This window comes from Triturus cristatus, chromosome 6 (genome assembly GCF_964204655.1).
Source record: "Triturus cristatus chromosome 6, aTriCri1.1, whole genome shotgun sequence".
In the NCBI taxonomy this organism is placed as follows: Eukaryota; Metazoa; Chordata; class Amphibia; order Caudata; family Salamandridae; genus Triturus; species Triturus cristatus.
This window is the reverse complement of record NC_140589.1, coordinates 1,666,780,122-1,666,800,578: the sequence shown is the minus strand read 5'-3', so window position 1 is coordinate 1,666,800,578 and position 20,457 is coordinate 1,666,780,122. Positions and strand designations below refer to the sequence as shown.

Sequence of the window (20,457 nt, the reverse complement as noted above, 5' to 3'; positions counted from 1 at the left end):
GTCTCCCAGGGGTGGCATAATACATGCTGCAGCCCCTGAGAGGCCTCTGGGGTACCTATGCCCTGGGTATTTAGTATACCATATACCTGGGACGTATAAGGGTACCCCAGAATCCAATTTGGAGTGTACCTAAAGTACATGAAAAAATGCTTTGGGTAGAAAAGAGATAGACTGGGGTCCTGATTAGCAGGATCCCAGTCAAACTAAGTCGAAAACCAGCAAAACACCAGGCAAAAAGTGGAGGTAACCATGCAGTCATATTCCACCTTCCTACACAAATGATGCACATTCGGACAGTATTTGTCACTTTCTAAATTATATTTGTTGTATACAATCACTAAGGAAATGTTTTTTTTGTTTTTTAATAAAAGAAGTTGATTTCTCTGTCAGTATGCTTACTTATGCATATATCATTATTTTCTTTAGGTAAACCCACTATCCACCCCACTCTGCTCCTTCAGTTTTCTTTCTCCAGTCAACTTCTAGAAGTAATAACTCTGTACATTAGTTTACTTTTTCAGTTATTTTGGTATATATATATTTTTTGAAACCGTTTTATTGAGTTTTTAAAATCGTTGTTGTACATATGTAACATAGTTGACAGAAATAAAATAAGAGTTTTAAAATAGCGATCCTATAATCAGATATTAAAATCAAATTATTAGCGCCAAACTGAAAGCTCATATATAATGACTTCAAATATTACAGTGCCTGATTCCAAAGAAGAATAAACGTTCGGGTCACTCATATATGTTAACGGTCAAATATTTAAAAACTTGTGCTTATCTAATTATCTATAAACTACAATACTAAGAAAGATTGAAACTCCCCCACTCCCCCGGTTCTCTGGCCCACTATTTTATACATTAACATACCAAAAGATTGTATTCACTCGATTAAAACCAAATCTGTACAAAGCACACACATTTATATACTCCTAGGCATTAGTAAGAATAAGACAGTGATATGGCATTATACAGGTTCGGGCTGATTAATTAATGTAGATGTGGGAGCTGTGGGCTCGACCTGAGATGTCGGGGGAGTTAATGAATCTATAGCTTTAAATGCTTCCAACATTTGATCCCATTCCATAGAGATAGGAATCCTACGCAGTCCTCGAAACTCTTCTTGCCTAATAGACGCACTCTCTGCAGTTCCCCATCGGGTCATTTCTGTATGCCAAGAAAGTGGTGTAGGAGGAGAAGCAGATTTCCACCTCATTGTGATTGCACGTTTCGCTATCAACACAGCCATATCCGCTAATCTATACTGGACCTTCTGGCTCTTGGAGCGCTTGTGCAGACCCAGTAGTGACCCCTTGCACTCTATAACTGACTGTTTGCCAGAATACATAGTCGCTGACACCCCCACAACATATGGAGTAGGTCCGCATCAGCCTTCCGACGAGTGTTGTGCATTAGGGTATATACTATTGAGTCGGTGCGGTGTAAGGTATGCCCTATGCAATATCATATACTGTATGTATTTAAATATAGCATTACGGATAACTTTCTTAGGGAATTCTAAAATGGAGGCCCATTCTTTATCAGTTATTTTGGTATATAAATGATCTTTCTTCCGAAATTCTGTTCTAAGTTGATTTCTCCTTGTTGTGTGAATTCCCCTTTTCTTGTAAAAACCAGTGGCACAGAAATTTGTGATATACTTATTTTCCTATCTTGGTACATAATGGGAGGGGGTTAAGACATATAACATGTAAAGAATACTCACATTTATTAACTGTCACTTCATGTTCTCATAAACAAATATCTATTTTAAGTTGTACACATCAGCATTTCCATATCGAATATTGTTTAATGAATCCTTTTCTTCCTCCAGAGAAATACCAGTCGTCAGTCAAAGCCATTAAAAGTGCAGGTCATGCATTCATCTGTTGTTGCTCACCAAAGCTTTGGTTTGAAAGTCCTAACATGGCTTGGTCATAGTATCAGCTATTCGGGTAAGAAAATTCAATATTTTTGTTGATCAGCCCAATTTTAGATTGACAACTTCCAGCAAGGCACATTCTAACTTCTGGTAACTTTGCAATTTTTGTGTCCTGAGTAGACTGTCAATACAGCATGCTAATTCTGTAAAGTATAAGCAAATTTTGAAACTCAAAATATCTTCATAAAACTCAATTACTTTTCTTTGTATAGTGCAATTGTAGAGTACAATAGAACATATTTTATAATTCTAAATAGCATTTTAAAAATGTTTTTATTCAGGCAGCAAGTCGATATTAAAACACAGGTTGTACTATCATCTTCAGTAGCCATCTCTGATCGCAAAACATTGCAATATCATATACTATAGGCAGTTTACTTTCTCCAGAAAAAAATTAAATGAAGTGCAAGTTTGATTCAAATGAAAAGAATAAAAAATAAATCTAAATGAAAGACAACATTTCTAGTTCTATAAGCCGGTAGAGCCCACGATTGGTGTATGTTTCTCTACAGAAAGAATACAATTGAATGATCGAGAAATGCGTCATTTATAGATGGTGAAGTTTTACAGTTTAATATTGTGTCAATTCACATGGACTTTACTATTTGATAGAGGCGAACGGTGTACAAGAGTCCCGTGCTCAACTCCTGCTTGAATGTGTCTCCTAAAGAGAGCGTTCTTCTAAATTCAACGTGCAGACATTTCTTGACTGTGGTGAAAAGATTTAGCCAGGGTGCTCTCTCCCCACATTGGAAAGATGTCCATTGCCACTTCAGAATGGAACCTCCATTCGTGATCTACCAGGCATCACCAGCTGGGATCATTCGTCCTGGTGTTTAAGATCCGCCAGGTGGTTCATTATTAGGGAATTTACTCAGATGCCCCAGCCAACTCCAGTGGTGCAGCCCTTTGTGGCAGAGTACCCAGCACCCCACTCTGCCCTGGTTGGTTTCAGTACCACATTTGTTTTTGTATTGAAATTTTATTGTGGATTCACAACTCAACAGCCTACATCTTACAAATATACCGATTTAGTAGTCCTTCCTGGGCATGCATGTTGTGCTACAATGAGATAATCTGCTATTTGACAATGTCCAAACTTGGAACAATACCCCCCCCGCCACCGCTCCGTCTTATGAGTTGTGCCCTTGTTATGTATGTCCTGTATATAGGCCTGTTCAATCGAAGTCACTTTTTTTTGTCATACAAGTCTGTTCAGGTGGGGGGTTCTCTATTTCTCGAAGCATCGAAGAAGAGGGAGATACACATTGGTGGGAGCGATATCATTCACTCATGCAGCTCTTTCGTTCATGGGGACATTGGAGCAGGGAAACCCCCCGGAGAATCTTCTCTTGACTGGGAGTCAGGTTTTTTTTAGCAGTCTACCATTGCTGCACGGGCATGTTAATCGAGCCTGTGCCCTTCTTAGCATCTCTCAGTAGCACTTCCCCTTCATAACCCGCCCAATTTTTTAGCTCTTTCGCCAAGTGGTCATAAGGGCCCCCTGGTGATTTCTAATGTCTGGTTATTTCCCTTTTAGCTAGTATGAATGCCAATTCTTGGAATTTGCTTGTGACCTTTGTTTTGGAGGTATGGGGAAACCACACCAGCAAGCAATGTCCCAGTGAACAGAGAACCCCCTTCTCTACTATATTCGCAGTGACAGTTGTCATTTTCTCCCAATAAGTTTGCAGAGTAGGGCTATGCCATAGCATGTGCATTAGGTCTGCACCAATCGGCCACTTTCACAGACCTGCATCATCGGTTACGCTAAAGTATCTGTTAATATGGTGAGAAGTGAGGTAGGCTCTATGAAGTATATTAATCAATTTGAACCGGGCGTTTTGGGAAACTTTTGTATTCTGTCTAGTATTGCTATCCAGTTATTCTCCATGATTAGAATCTCCCGGTCTTCTTCCCATTTGTTGCAGAGCATGGCCTGTGGGAGGAGATCACAGCCCCATATCGTTTTATAAAGGGCTGTTACTGCTCTGTAAGTCCCAGAGGACGTCACTATGTATTGACAGATCTTATGAGGTTGTGGTTCCGTCAGGCCCATTTTCCAGTGCCTGCGGAACTCTCATCACCGCACTGTGCAGCAAGAAATGACCCAGCAGTAGATCAAATTCAGTCTTGAAGTCTTCAAAGGGGAGGGACTCCCCTTCGTGGTAGAGATCTCCCACCCTTGTCGACTCAGCAGTCGCCCACTCAGTCATTCCTCCCCAGGTTCCACCATGTGGAAATGTGCTGTGATAGGTAGGTGATAGGTAGGTCAGGTGAAAAAGGGATTTTCACTCTGGGTATCCACTGTGGCAGCACTGTAAAATTGTATAGCAGCCGTGGTAGCGCCAGCATCTTAAGCAGCACAATCCTGCCAGCCATGGAGAGGGTAAGTGTTCTCCAGAACTCTATGTTCGTTCTCAGCGATTTAATAGCATCCAGTTCATCAGGTTGGCCTGGTCGTGAACATTTTTAACATCCATGTATGATAGACAGCGTGGTTCCCATTGTAACTGATCGAGTCTCCTTGGTGGGCCCTGGTTTTCTTCTGTTGGTAGTAGGTTGGATTTTTGCCATTTAACCTTTAACCCTGATAGGACCCCAAACTCTGCCAGCATTTGCCTAGCTCTTCTCAGTCATGTTCCCTAGGAAGAGTAACGGGTCATCTGCACATAGAGCTATGTGGTGATAACCGTCGCCTACCTGAATCCCCTGATGCCTATGTTCCTGCTTGGCGTGGCAGGCCAGTGGCTACATTGCCAGTGCAAATGGCAATGGAGACAGAGGGCAACCCTGTCTCGTCTCTCGCCCTACATTGTAGCTTTCAAAGATGGTCTGACCTGTGCGAATTCTAGCCATAGGATCTTTATATAAAATTTGGTCCACCTCAAGAATCCCTGCCCCATCTGCATGTGCTCCATCACCTCATATAGATAAGGCCACTCTAACTAAGTTATCAAAAGCCTTCTCTATATCATGACCAAATATCGCTGACTGGCTGGAGGTCGTAGGTGTTGGCCTCTAAGATTGTCAGTAGTCGTCGTATATTAATCACTGTATTTCGACCCGGGATAAATCCTGCTTGGTCTCGGTGCACTAGTTTAGGCATACACTGGAGGAGTCTGGTTGCTAATAGTATACTTTTGTAGTCCATATTAAGCATTGACAGTGGCCTATATGCCTTGCAGTAATGCACAGGTTTACCTCGTTTCAGTAAATGTATCATCAGCACCTCTTTCATGGATGTGGGAAGGCTCCCTGCTCCCTGGCCGCCTTGTATAGCTCTTCTAGTTTTGGGGCCAATACTGCCTTATATTTGTCCTATTATTCCACTGTGAGCCCGTTAGACCCCAGTGTCTTTCCCTTCACTAATCCCTTTATCACAGCCCTAATTTCCTCTATAGATAGAGCCAAATGCACCTAGTTCCTCAGCATCCTCATGTGTGAGGGTAGTAAGGGATAAGGGCGTCAAGTAGGCTGTAAGCGACCCACTGTTGTGTTCTATGGTGCTCGTATATAACGTAATGTAATACCGTCAGAAATGTTGGTTAATCTCGTCCTGTCTATACAGTGTGGTCGACTCATCAGATTCTATTTCCACGATCACTCATCCCCTCTTAGACATGTTGGCTAACCATGCCAGCATGGAGCCCATGCAGTTTCCCTCCACATGAGCCTTCACCATATAACTTCTATAATGGAAACACCTGAGGTCTTCCACCTGGCTCGTCGCCTGTTTCTTGCACTCCAGCAGTCTCTGTTGGAACTCTGGTCATCAGGGTCTGCGCCTCTCTACCTCCCGCAGTGCTAGTTCTGCTGCTTGGACATCTTACAATAGGGTGCCTCTAACACCCACTGACTCGGCTATGCCTTTTCCCACTAGTTACTACTTTAATAGCGTCCCACTCCACTAATAGAGAGGAGGCCATACCATTATTTTCAACAAAATATTGCTGAATATTATCCTTGATGACTTCCTGGTAATGGGGGTTGGCTAGCAATTCCGGTTTTAGTCTCCAGGTGGGAACGCTTGGTTTTGAGCGCTCCCATTCAAGTAGGAGCAGCACTGGGTTGTGATTGCATATGGTTCAGGTGAGGTATTCTGCTTCATGGATGAGTGCATAAACATCTGGCGTGCAAAAGAAAGTAACTAATTGGATGTGCTGTTCACGCAGGCTCAAAAAAAAAAAGACGTTTCTCGCCTGTGGGTTCATCCATCGCTAAGTATCTATCAATTTCCTTCTAGTTTGCCAATCTTGAAATACCCGAGCAGTGCAGGCTACGGGTGCATCCCTCAAAGGTGGATGCAATTGATCTAAACGGGGGTCAGCTACACTATTGAAGTCTCCCCCCCCATTACTGTTGAATGAAGGAGAAATGGAGCTAATGGTCCTGAGAGTTCAGTTAAAAATGCCCTCTGGTCGACATTTTGTGCATATATATTGACGATTGCGATGTCTGCCCCTCTAATCGGCCCGTCACTACCACATACCTGCCCTCTGGGTCTATCAAATGCCCCATGTGCTAAAAAGGTACCCCTGCCCTGACCCAGATCAGTGTTCCACAAGCATAAGCCGAAAAAGTGGTAAAATAAGCTTGACCCCTCCATCGTCGCTGTAGTGCTGCCCCGACTTTAGCTGTTAAGTGTGTCTTGTAAGAACGTATTATGAATGCCTCTCCTGTTTAGCTAGGGAAGACTGTATATCGTTTCGTCATCATGTACATCCCCCTAATGAGGAATTTATACATCATGGGGGTAGCCATTTCTTCATGTCACAAACATATATGTGCCCCCTTCCCTCTCTGGGTGCCCACTCATGTTCTGCCTGTGTCCTCTAAAAACAAACTCCCACCAGAGCATTCCAACGGATTCGACTCCGTGTCCCACATACAACCAATATAAAACAATTAATCCAACTCCCACACCCCAGGACTAGTGGGTTGCAACCTCCCATCCAAACTTGCAAACTTCTCGCAACCATTAGCAGGCGCACCCACATGTGACTGATTAATGGGGTAAGGTGGTTCCATGCGCCGCAGCTGAGTTCACTCATCCGACCATCTGTGCAAAGCATTTAGACCTTGGCTCAGGGGAGAATCGTCAACCGCTCACATCTCTCTGTATATCCCAAAAATCTTTACATTTCCCACCTCAGTTTTGAGTTACCATCTGCCAGTACTCTCCTATAATTTCATCATACGTCCTGGAGTTACTACGGGCAGGTGAGCACTGGAATCCACTGACGTCATGGACCCCTGGTCAGAGTCTTGAGTTTCTAGTCTCTGTGCCCTCTTCCAGCAACAGTGGTCCGGTTAGTCTGCCACCCAGAGAGGCCACCACCTCATTGTTTTTCACTGCTCCAGATACGTTTTGATTGAGACCTGCGAGGGCAGTCCCCAGGTGCTTGTTGGCTGCATCTCAGGTGTGGTCACTGGTCTAACCAATTCCACACCTCCTGCGGGATTTGGAAAAATTGTGAGACCTCCTCTTTTGTCGCTGGAAGTTTGACTGGGAAGAGAATTGCATACGCTATGCCCCACTGTCTGAGCGTTTTCTTTTCCTCAAAGAAGGATGATCTTTGTTTTTGCACTTCTCTTGAAAAGTCCAGAAAGATCCTGACTGTACTGTCCTGTAGAGGAAGGTCTACCAAGAACAATAGAGCCCCTATCGTTTTCTTACGCACAGGAGGAAACAATACTCTCCAAGAATACAGCTTTGTTTTGATTCAAGTACCACCCTCTGGTTCAAATCGAATCATTAGAGAACAAGCAAGCAAAGGACCACATATATATAAAAGGTATCACAAAATTTATTAAAAATAAATGATAACCATTTTTTACTTTTGGCCACTTTATGTTTAGGAAGACGCCTTCCTTTCCCTCCGATAATCGGTTACAATCTAAGTTTCATTGACTTCTCATGATTGACGAAAATAGACAAACTGTACTCTACTAAGTGTAGTCAATACAGATATTTAAAAACAAAATCAATACAATATCAAATCAGTACAGAGATTAAAATCAATACAGTCATACAGTTATTTTATTCTTGTCATAGGGTTGTTAAAAGTCGACGCAGCGTTTCGGTGATTTCTTTATATTTAGCACCTTCTTCAGGACTAACAACATTAAACATAAATCTTTCTGTCTATAGAGTTTCTCTCTTATTTGGGATAGCGTGTACGTATTATATCTGTGGTTCGCTACCACCGTATGTATCTTGGTCTTATATTCCCGTAATATCTATTTAAATTCGTTAGAGCCACCGTTTCAATTTCTTCTAAATCAGTGGATTCTGTTTTTTTGGATATGTTCTCTTTTCGTGAGGAGACATCAATCATCTATGCTGTTAGGAAGGGGCGTCTCTTCCTAATAGCGAGTCATCATGCCATGTACTGTTTGTGAATGGGTGCGCAAATATTTTTTACGAGCAGGCAGTGGTCCTAGGGACCACCGCCTGCCCTTAAAAAATGTAACTGAAAAGTTTCATTTTTCTTTTTTAAATGCATGCTGTTTTCCTGCATTAAAAAAGAAAAAATAATAACTGCTTGATTTAAAAAGACATGATGGTTTGGTAACCCCAGCAGGCCACCATCCCTTGGAGTGCTAGCCATTCCCAATGGGGTCGCAAATTGCGACAGCCTCATTAATACTCATGAGGCATGCAATGTGCGACCCCATTGGATATTGCAAACAGTGTCTGAGACACTGTTGTACATTAAGTTTAGCGTACATCTGGCCCCTAATTCCCTCAACCTTGCCCTGTTCACGCGGACCCAGGCCAGTGGTTTCTGATATAACAGCCTGACCCATTTAAAAAAACAACGGTCCAAAGCCCATTTTCTGCAGAACTGCCATCAGGTGAAGCTATTTCACTGGGTCAAAAGCCTTTTAAGCATGTAGTGATATCAGCAACGCCAGTTTACTAACCTGGTCTCTCTGGGCCAGACAACCAAACAGGCATTGAAGGTTATGTCTGGTAACTTTATATGGTATGAAGCCTGGTTGATCAGGGGCTAGTATTGTGAAATCCCCTTCATGAGCCTGGATGTCAGCACCTTGGCCAGGATCTTGGTTTCTATATTTAGCAAGGAGGTCAGCCTATAAGAGGCAAAGTCTTCCCTCTGCTTTCCATCCTTGTGATTGAGGACTATGTTGGCCTGCCTCAAGCCCATGGGTAGGATTCCTTCCTTTCGTGATTCATCAAACATAATTTTCATGGGGACCATTATGTGGGATTTCACATCCTTGGAAAAAGTCTGTTTGGAACCTGTTCGAGTTTTCCGGCTCTAAAGTTGGGTCACTGCCTCTAAAGTTGGGTCACTGCCTCTGAGATTTCTTATTTAGCCATCTCCACTTCTAGGGCCCTACTCACCTCCTTCTCTAAGTGGGGACCTGGAAGGTCCCTAACACACTTCGCTATGTGCACGTTATCTCCCAATTTTGAGTGGTAAACCCCTCTCAAGTGATCAAGTTCGCAAAGGCTTGTGCTACTTCACCCAGATTCTCCATTCGGGATCCGCCTTTGGTGGACACGTTGTATATCCAGCTTTGGCCCTCCTCCTTTTTGGCCAACCAGGTCAGCAGCTTCCTGACTTTGTTTCCCATTTCATACCAGCTTTCCTGTTTATTTCTGAAGTGCGCGGGGACACGCCGAGGTGCGTAACCATGCGCTTTATAAAATTCCATAATAATAATAAAATAATAAAAAGTGCTGCCTCGCCTCCTGTTGGGTCAGACTCCGGTATGTCTCCCTTGGTGCTTCTAGTCCCAGCGCCTGGACACGTATTCAGCCTCCCCTCATACCAGCATTTCTTCCAGTTCCCTGCATGATTTCTCCCTTTTCCGCTTTTTCAGTGTGCTGTGGGCTATCAGATCTCCCTAAGTACCGCTTTGTATGCCTTCTAAACTGTTGCCCTGGAGCTTGCCATCCCTGCAATGTCTTTATAGTAGTGTTTGGTTGCTTGCCTTATAACATCCTTTGTGTTCTTATCTGTCGCTTCCCCAGGGTCCAGTCTCTGGGCAGTCCTGTCCGGAGTGATGTTATCACTGGGCCATGGTCTGAGATCCCCGTGGCAGGCATTCTGTGCTCCCAAATGCTCCACCTAGTAGTGCAGCACCAACAGATAGCCCAACCTGGACATCGACCCCATGGAATTTGAGGAATAGAGTATTGTCATCTTTGGAGATTATGGGCCGTCCATAAATCACCAAGCCCAGTCGCGTCCAAGAAATCCCCCACATGGGTGTCCTCCATCCAGGGATCTCATAGCTAGTCGATCGGTCCATGTCCCCAATAAGAATCAAGCTAAGGGCCTCCCCGCCAGTAGCATGGCATCTGTTGCATTTTTTACCCATTCGCCGAGCTTCACCAACCCTTCCCCTTGCTGCCCTGGTGGGAGGTACCAGGAGGCCACCCCCAACTCCATGCCATTCCAACTGCCAATCACCGGCACATAGCATCCCTGGGGGTCCACCCATGTGCTAATAATCTGCAGGGGCAGCGACTTATGCACCAACACACCCACTCCCCTCTATCACCTGGAAAATCCACCGTGGGCCAGGAGCCGATAGAGCCCCTGGTTGAGAAACACACAATTGCCAGGTATTTGGTCACTATACCCAGTTTCAGCTTGCTCCCCAGGCCATTAACATCCCACAATAGAATTGTTAAGGGAGCCCCTCTTCATTTCAGTGTATCCTGTGATCAGCCATATCCAGTCCTCGGGAATTGCCCTTCTCGATTAGCTCCATGGTCGTGGTGGCCCTCCCTATGGGTTCCGTGCTGTTCCCTACTCCCCCCTCAGCTTCCTGTAAGAACTCACCCCTCCCTACCCTCTTGTGCCACAGGCTTAGAACTACCAGCTTCTCTTCTAGAAGATCCTCATCAATAGTCATAAGCACTGAATATTCCCGCCTATGTGCGGGGACCCTAGAGCACATATTGAAGGAAAAAATATATATATATATGTGTGTGTGTGTGTGTAGCATAAAACATGTACTTAATAGGCATATATGTATATACATATATCTACGCAGCCCATGTTAAGGGCTCAAAATCACCTTTGTACATTGAAAATTCCTTTAATAAACCTCTTACCACATCGAAAAACACTCAGCCACGAGGCACTCTTCGCCCGCAAAACCGCTGTCGGTGACTAAACATCGATGACTGGCGTTGGGAAGTTCTACACCCGAAAGATCTCCTTCAACCACAAAACGCAATCTCAAGCCGTCGAAACTCACGTCGTCTGAAGACCCATCGTCGTCTCTCGACATCAACGCATTCTGTCATGTAGAAGCTCCCGTTGACAGCGGGTCTTCACCTGCCAACGCAAAGCAGGTACACCTGATAGAAATTCCGTTGATGGCTGTCCATCACAGTTATACATCGAGCCATACTAAGACGAGGATTCTGTCGATGGTGGCTCATCGCCGCTCGATATCGAGACACACTTCACAGAGACGGTCTCTGGCGGCGGCAACTAGACACCAAATGTTGTAGCTCCTCTATGTGTAGAAACATGCAGAGAGATTCTGTCTTTCCTGTAACGAATTCTAGCCTGAAAAAAACTAACCTAACACTTTCCGCTGATCACTGTTCACTTTAACCAGCACTCGTTTGTGTTTACACTGCTGGTGTGATTATGTTTTGTGACTGCTTTCCATCTTGGCTGCTGGCAGCATTCCTTATGATGTCATAACTCAACCGTAATAACATATAACAGTTAAGCATCTGTTGTTTAGTTATGACAGGTGACTAGAGATATTACAGTTCCACTGTAATAAGGAAAAAAGAGATGGGCTTTTATACAGAGATTGCAGGTGCCCATATATTAGATATGGGATAGAGTAGCCCTTGCTGTACATTTTAATGGTATTACAATTCATAGGAGTTCTCTAACCATTTAGAGGGACGAAGCCAATGGCAGAGTCATGGAACTCTCAGGTGACTTGCAGTATCCTTTTAGTGTACTACAGAGGGTATTTTATGACGTTTAATGGTCGTACCATGACCTTGCCCACAAACGGGTTAAATCCGTGTTGTTATTATTAAGCCCATCGAGAAACCGCCAAACATCTCTGATTGGGGTGTGCAATAATTAACATATTGTTTGTACACTGGTACTGTGTGCTTAACATCTGCAAATTTTTAGTGCTGTTATTTGTTTAACTTTACTCTAGAGGTCGAAAACATGTTTCTTTGCTGATGTAAGTAGATAATTATACTTTAAAATGAGACATGCTACTAATTATGCAGGTTTTGCTATGGCTGCAGAACCACAAAGTTCCAAAAGTAATGTCTATGGTGTGTTTTCAGACTGTGCAACTCTAGTACTCTGCCTTTATATTTGGGATAAAGCTCCCCCTGACACATATTAATATGATATTGCAAGCCACTGAGGAGATCAATGGCCATATAGAGGACCAAATATAGGCTAAGTGGCTATAAGGTCATGGAACTCCGAAGTAACTTGCAATATCCTTTTGATGTACTTCAGAGTGTATTTTATTCTTTATAACACATGGTCACACCATCGCTCTTCCCACAAATCGCTTAAATGATTGGTGTATTTCTCTTTCATGTGAAAGAGACAATATTATGTTTGCAGACATGAAGAATAAAAGCCGAATCTGTAGTATGCAATTGAATGCACCAAAAACCATTTCATATTTTGTTGCAAAAAAGACATTAGAATCAATTTAATGCAAGTCAAATTTTAAATAAGGAATGCTCCAGTGTTTAGAAACATGGAACAAAATTCTCCCTTTCCTGTAATGACCGAATGTGTGCAAAAAATAAACATATCGCCATAAATTTCTTATTCGTGGTGATCACTATTCATTTTAGAAACACAGATTAGAAGAATAAAATGCAGCCCTCGTTTTCTTTGCTTAAATTGCAGCTATAATTATGTTTTGTGACCTGCTTTTCACGTTGGCTGCTGGCTCTGGTAGCAAGCATTATGGTGTCACAACTCAACTTTAATAAGTTATTACAGTTAACTAGCTACGTCATCTCGCTATTATGGGTGACTACAGATGTCACAGCTCTACTTTTACTAAGACACACTGTTTTTATATGGGGATTATAAAGGGAATTGCTGACTTTGACGTATTATGTGTGATCTTTTTTGTATTACTAGTTACGTTTTTGTAAAATGTGTTTCCATTTGATTATTTTTACAAGATGGTCTCAGACGAATATTGTGTCAAGTTGGTTTGCAAGAAGGACCTGATGGAGAAAATTCTTCACTTGTGGACAGGCTGATGTTGTGCGACTCCAAGCTGTGGAAAGGTGATGTTTCATTGGATCCTTGAACTAAAATATTTATTGTAGATCATAGCTGCACCTTATTAATTAACTGAAGGCAAAATATTCAACTGGGTTACATTCAGAGCCCCAGACTGGATCTTTCATAGATTCACATGCTTGAATATTCTCCTTTGTCAGGCCTGGAATCCTTGGTAGTCAATATTAGTACATTAGTGCCCAGTGTGCTATGGCATAACACTGAAACATCATAGACATTATGCAGTCTATCCACCTGATTGTATGGCCCTAACTGGCCATTTAGGTGGATAGGCTCTGCTCCAGTTCTTTACGGAGTCTCAGCTGCTCAAACTTTGTACTCCATTTCAAACTAATAGGGAATCCTCAGAGCTCTGCTTAATTTTTCTTTGGAAAGTTGTTTTCTTCATTCTTTGCTGGTCAGTGGTCTCCTTAACCACCCCAAGCTGCAGATGGTAAGCAATTTCTGACCCTTTGTGCCTAGATAGCAGAGCACTGGGAGCACCTTCTAGCTGGCAGACCTTCTCGCCTTGCGCCACATGTGGATTAGGAAACTCTAGTCTGCTCTTAAGAATTATATTCTGTATGCCTAAAGGATATTTGTTTTCTGACCTTACCGTAGGAAACTTTACATTAGGTTTTTTTCTTCATAAAGCACACATATGTCTTGTTTCATATGAAATGTTCTGTGTTTTGAAATATTTTTGTTTGTAGCAGGAGTGGCTATAGATACATATGCTTTGCATTCTCATGCCATCTAGTGTTGGGCTCGGACATTGCAAGTTGTTTTACTTCGAAGAAGCTTTCATTCATAGGATGAGGGCTGACTACTCCCTAGGTCCCCAATGCACACGGGCATGGACTTCACCCTTGTAGTATTTTTTCCGTCATCGGATTTGAACATGTTAGGCTACGGCTCAGATGCGCTTGCTCACGGTGACTTGAGCCCTGCTTCGGTTCATCGGTTCCAACGAAAAACAACAATAGTGTTTGCTGTCTGCACCATGAATCCACGCATACAACTTGCCCACCACTAGGTCCGGTCTCCTTTAAATTGCCGAGCACTTGGCGTCGGAAAGTTTCTGCAGATGGAGCAGACTTTCTTTTGTTTCTGCCCACCCTGTAATGCAGAATACGCTTAGACTTATCACCATAAGGTATGTGACCTGTGTCTGTGCCCTGGGCATGAGGAGTTGATGTGCACCTGCAGTCTTGCCTTCCAGTACAAGAAGACATTGTGGCACCAGAGAGAAAGATGCTGGGTGCACATAAGCATGCAGTGTGAGTTGCTATCTGATACTACAGATCTCTTTGGTGAGCAGAATACCCTCTATGTTGAGGAAGAGGTGGTAGGCACTTCCGGCATGCCACTAACTCAATACACTCCCAGTCCCGTGATAGTGTCTTTACAAGACTCTGAGGAAGATGAGGTACACCCTTCAGAGTAAACGTCAGGTGTACCTCATACAAAGAAAATTCCAAGGTCTGTGAATACTGCCCCCAGCCATGGGTTAAAACACTCTCACAAATGGCCTACTCTGAGGTAGAGCATTGCTTCTGAGGGAATCTGGTATTGAACCCCAAACTGGCTAAAAAGAAGGCTTCTAAGCTGTGGAGTCAAGACACCCTTAACGACCTATTTTGAGTCGCCTTGGCTGAAGGGCAACCAGCCGAAAACACCAAAGCCAATGTTTGAACTGAAATTTAAGGCAGACCCCACTCCCCCCCACACACACACACGCCAACCCACCTCCTACACAGAGCCAACCTCCTAAAACTCTGAGGCTTCCATCCTCAAGAGATTGGCTGAGGAGCTTGATCCCCGACAGAAGCTTCTCTTCATTTATCTGGAGAGAGACCGGATTTCAGCAATGTCTCTGCAGCCAAGGCCGGCTTCCGCGCTGCCTTCTATCCCATAGAAGAGGAGGGTGTCTTTCGAAGAAGAATTCTAGTATTGAATCTCCTTGGCACACAGTTCTTAAGAAGCGCAGGGACCAATTAATACCCTATCCAGCTCAACTGCAAGCCTAACACACCAAAGCGGACACCGCCTGCTTCACTTTTACCACCCCCACCTTCTCCACTTTTACCACCCCCACCTTCTCCATCACCACTGCCACACACACCAACACCAAGGCAAGTCTCGCCACTTCTTCCCAGCCCCCCACCTCTGGCAGAGATTTTCCAGAAGGTTCAGTGCAGTCCTTCGCAAACCACTCCTATTTTTTTTCTACTAAAGTTAGATTTTTTGGGTTGCAGCAGTATAACATTTTTTTAAATTTAAAAGATAACTTTCCCTAGAGTTTTATATAGCGCGAACTTGCCCCGAATCGGGTATCAGAGCGCTTTACATAGCACCAGTTGCATTACATGAGGACACATTCATTTTTGTTAGGCAAGGGGAGATTAAGTGATTTGTCCAGAATCACAGGATGTTCATGTTAATCTTTAAAAATGTACTTAAGAGCAAGCATTCCCCTAATACAACAAGTGTACAAGCATAAGTATAAGAAGCTGGCTCTCTATATAGTGTACTAAAACAAGTACACCATGCAGAGAGTACAGGGAGTCTCCATTTGGTTTTACAGAGGCTGAAGTAGATAATGCTAACACTCTCTTTTGTGGTTGTGTGGGCAAGAAGTTAGGCTTATCAGAGGGTAGTGCTAAGCATTTGTTGTACTCACAGAGAGAATAAATGAGACACACTGAAAGAATAAATCTGAGACCAATTTAGAAAAATAACAATTCTTTTAATATATATTTTCGAACCAAATACTACGTTCAAAGTTAAGTATTGTATTTCTTAGGAATTTTCAAAGATAAGCGAATAATTCAAATTCCAGCGCAATTACGCACCATAAAAATTCTATGGAAGGAAAAAGCAGGTAGGTTAAGCACACAGCACAGACAGTTGTAGGGGTTCACCTTCCTGGTTTAGAGTAGCTGGAAGCCAAGGTCCCAGGTTTTCCCAACAGTTTGTCGGGTGCATCCTGTATTCTGCCGGGAGCAGGGAGATGGTGGAGTTGGTCGCTGATGCACTACGGGGAAGGCGGGCCCCCTTAAGTTAGTCTGTGCAAGGGAACTTGCAGGCAAGTCCGAAGACTCCCAAATGGGGGCTAAGGTCGCAAGGGCCTTAGTGACAAGGGAGCACAGCCAGTTCGTCATTACCCAGACCGGACGGGCTGGGTGCCGAGCAGGTAGGCTGGGCAGCCCCAGTTCGTAAAGGTGCTCCTCGCTGCAGTGTCCTACAGCTGGAAGGGGCAAATTCCGGACTGCGGGCCATTCTCGAGTGGTTCTCAGGGGTCTTGATGCCCCTCAGCAGCTGCTGGGCTCTGGTACAATTGGAGTCCCGATTGGGCTCTTCAAAGTCGGTCTTTTGGCTGCAGGGTGTCCGTTACCCCAGGGGTTGGTACTGCACAGCTCCGGTCGATCCTGGTGCCTCCACACATGGTGGAGAGACAGATCTGACCTTCCAGAGCTTGAATACCTCTTCCTGGTTGGTTGCTGCACTGGTCGGGCTGGGGAGCTGCACGTTGGTGTACCGGACTCCAGTTGCAGTGCCGTCCGTCTGCAGGGGAATAACTCCTCTGCTCCAAGGGATTTCTTGGGCAGTTTGTGAAGGCTGGTAGTCCTTGGTGTTTTTAAAGACCACTCAGCAGCATTGTTTAGGTACACTAAGCTTGCAAAGAGGATGAAATTGAAGTGTCCTCCTATTTCATTCCCTATGGACGTCTGAATGGACTTAGCAATGTGACAGCAACAGACCTTTCAGTCCATATTTTTGTGTGACTGATGAACTTTTCCCAAAACACTTTTGTATGTGCGCTGACTAAAAAATTATTGACATTGTCAGTGCTCATTTTTGAGAAACCTTTCTCCTGGAGCTGATGTTATAGCTGGCAAACGGTGACACTTTTGAAGTTTGAGCAAAGTAGAATTTTCATTTTAAAAAACTTTACTTTGGGGGTTTTAATCAACTATTGTGGTTGTTTTTTTTTTTTTTAGAAAGATCACTTTGTGTGGTGGCATCTCTTAACTAATATCTTCTGGTTGACTTCTCAATTTTTGTATATTTATCTCTTAGATATTAATACACTAGCACAGTTTGACTTTTAACTGTAGCATGAAAGCCTTTTTAATAGTTATTATTTCTTCAAATTCAGTTATTAACTGTCAATGGCGTGAACTTGTACTTATAACATAGGGTCACTGCAGTTATCCTGTGGCTATGGTGCCAATGTGGCTATGGTGCCAATGTAATTTTAACAAGCTGACAAAGGCACAATTTCTCATTCGTGCAGTAATGTTGGATTGAACAAAGTGGAATCTTTTTACCCAATTAATGAAAAACAAATTTAACCCCCATCATCCAAGAGCTAATCCCTAGCTTCTACCAGTGTAATTTAATTCGTTTAATCATCATCAAAGAGACGTCTTTATTTTCCAGCTTGTGATGCCAATATCTTGTTCCTTAATCAAGACACCTTCCCAGACTCTTAAGGATCGGGTAAATCACTAATTTTGCAAAACAAAATCTTCAAATTGATTCTGAAAACCTAATCAACTATCGACCTATGAGTAGCATCTTCTGGCTAGCAAAAGCTATCCATTTGAACATGCACATTGAAGATAGCAATCTCCTTGTCCTTTACTAATTGAGGTATGATAATGGCTGTAGTAGGGAAGCTGTCACCCTAGAACCTTGATGATATCCACTGTATGTCAGATCACCATGCATGCTTGACATTCTGGGGCTTACTGCAGCTCTTGACGTGATTGATCACTGCCAGCTTTTACACATCCTTGGAAGCCTGCAGGGGCATCGGCGGTGAGGTCCTTAGATCATTTACCTCTTTTGTCATCAACCAAAACAAATAGTATGAACCAGTAGTTGCCATCCAGAATCAACCTGTGTAGTGTAGAACTCCCAAGGCTTCCATTCTAGCTTCAGTACTGTTCAATCTTTACATGGAACCGCTGAGAATTCTGATGGAGAGATCAGGTGCAGCTATTCACTAATGTGCAGATTTTACTCAACTTTAACTAGAGGTGTTATTTACTGAAGACTTCACCTCAGTAAAGTCAGCTCAGTGAAAATTCAAGACTGGATGGCTGAAGACCTAAAGCTAAATTGTTAGAAAACTGAACACCTCTTAATCTGCACTTGGAAGCAACAAAATCAATTCTCTACCTAACAAGGTAGTTAAAGCATTAGGCCTGTAAACTGATTCACATCCTACTCGAACCCCCCATGTGGAGTTTGTGGCTTCTAAAGTCCGAGCAACTCTGTTTACATTGAAAAGCTTAGTCCGTTCCTTCATCCTATTGACTTTTGACAGATGGTGCGGTCTCTGCTGTTATCCAAAATGGACATCAGCAGCTCCGTCCTACCTGGCTTACTTGCCCACTTTTTGGCTCCAGTCAAAGCTGTCCTGCTCTCTGGTGCCCAACTCTTTATCAGGTACCACATAATATGAGGCTATAACCCTGGTTCTCAGAAACCTGCTCTAGCTTCCACTCGAAGCTAGAGCTAATTCAGAATGGCTGTTTTCTACTGCAAAACTTTGTCTCTATAAACCAAGTACCCCAGCATTTGATCAAAGATTCACACACTTGAATTACTGCATTTGTCAGGCTGGGAATCCCTGGTAATGTTAAACAGCAGTGAAATGGCCATAGGTTCAAGAACCGTGTTAGGTTAGTAGCACATCCACCTCATTTGAATCAACCCAGACTTCAGCCAATGAGGTGGGCATGTCGTGGTCTCTTCTGCCCCTAGATTGCACAATAGCTCAGTTCTCTCATAGAGGATTTCCATGTATAGGCATAAGCGATGAATAGCCCCGCCCATGTGCGGGACCCCAGAGCACTTTATCCAAAATATGTTCTTACATGACGAAGTTCGCCTTTCGTCGGGAAGGCCTTGAAAATTCACTTAGTCATAATGCAGCCTAAGGGTAGGCTACAGTGGTCAGAGTTCTTCATCTTGGAATGACAAAAGAAGAGACTGTGATTAAATATGCTCTCATTATAACTTTTTTGCAATGGCACAGAAAAAGAACCATCACAAACTCTTTTGCTATGAAAAGACAGATATTAAAGAGTGCCTGGCCCTGTAGCCCATAGGCTTTCATTATAAGTGTAGAAAAAGAAAGCTGTGCTTTTAAGAGCAGAGAGACCGCCAATATCCCATCCTGCTCAGCCAGAGGCAGTTACCTCAGTTCTTCTTGAAGGCCATAGTAAGCTAATAATAATGGAGCATGAGATTGTGTGTCCACTCCACCGGGAAGGAGGGAGGGCTGCTTATGACTATCATGGAAATACCACTAGAAGAGAACTAGAATTACAGGTAAGAAACCATACCTTCTCTCGTAGGGGATTTCCATGTATAGTCAAAAGCGATGAATAGAATAGCAAGCTCATCCCCCTAAGGCGGTGGAGTAGACAGAAAACTACCAATGTGAAACCCTGTTAAGAGACTAGATTTCTGAGGGATGCCTGTTCTACTAGCACATCCGTTCTGACATCAGTGTCCAGGCAGTAATGCCTAGTGAATATATGGATTGACCGCCATGTAGCTGCCTTGCAAATATCCACTAAAGGAATATTCCTCATTAGGGCAACAGTAGCTGCCTTGCTCCTGGTAGAGTGAGCTTTGGGCCTACCAGAAAGGGATTTATTGGCTAGTTGATAGCAGCAGAGAATGCAAGCGTCAATCCACCTAGATATTGACTGTTTAGAAGTCGTTAAACCTGTGTGGACTGGGCCAATTGTTGTGAATTGCGAATGGCCTTAGTCTTGTCCAAATAGAATTTTAACACCCTTTTCACATCCAGCGTATGGAGAGCCCTCTCTGCTGGAGACGAAGGGTTTGGAAAAAATGTGGGTAAAGCGATATTCTGATGGATACATCTGCCTGTGGATTCCTCACCTTTTGAATACCCCCTGGGCCAGCATTCCGCGGAAATTCTTTCCTAGCTCTCCCACGTCGACGAGGACGTCATAATAGAGATTTGTGATAGATTTTTCCTATATGCGGTAAGAGCAGACAAGTGGACTCCGATTGAGGAGTGTTGAAGGCCAGACTTGGCAAGATATAATGAATAAGGGAGAATAACTTCTTCCTGGCAAGACCTAGGATCAAATTGGTTGGAAGAGCACCAAATACAAATTTGCTTCCATTGAAAAGCATAAGCTGTTCGTGTAGATGGTCGGTT

The 20,457-nt window shown here is 43.4% G+C and overlaps 1 protein-coding gene across 3 annotated transcripts in view; it reads left to right on the top strand.

Annotated features, from left to right (window-relative positions):
- The window catches only part of UBR2 (ubiquitin protein ligase E3 component n-recognin 2), a 1,393,714-nt gene that overhangs the window by 185,632 nt on the left and 1,187,625 nt on the right, over nucleotides 1-20,457 (top strand). For all 3 annotated transcript variants that reach the window (XM_085612829.1, XM_085612828.1, XM_085612830.1), the window contains exons 8-9: nucleotides 1,840-1,960; nucleotides 13,139-13,246. In XM_085612829.1, coding sequence (XP_085468955.1) covers nucleotides 1,840-1,960; nucleotides 13,139-13,246 — 229 coding nt within the window. The remainder of the gene's footprint in view (nucleotides 1-1,839; nucleotides 1,961-13,138; nucleotides 13,247-20,457) is intronic.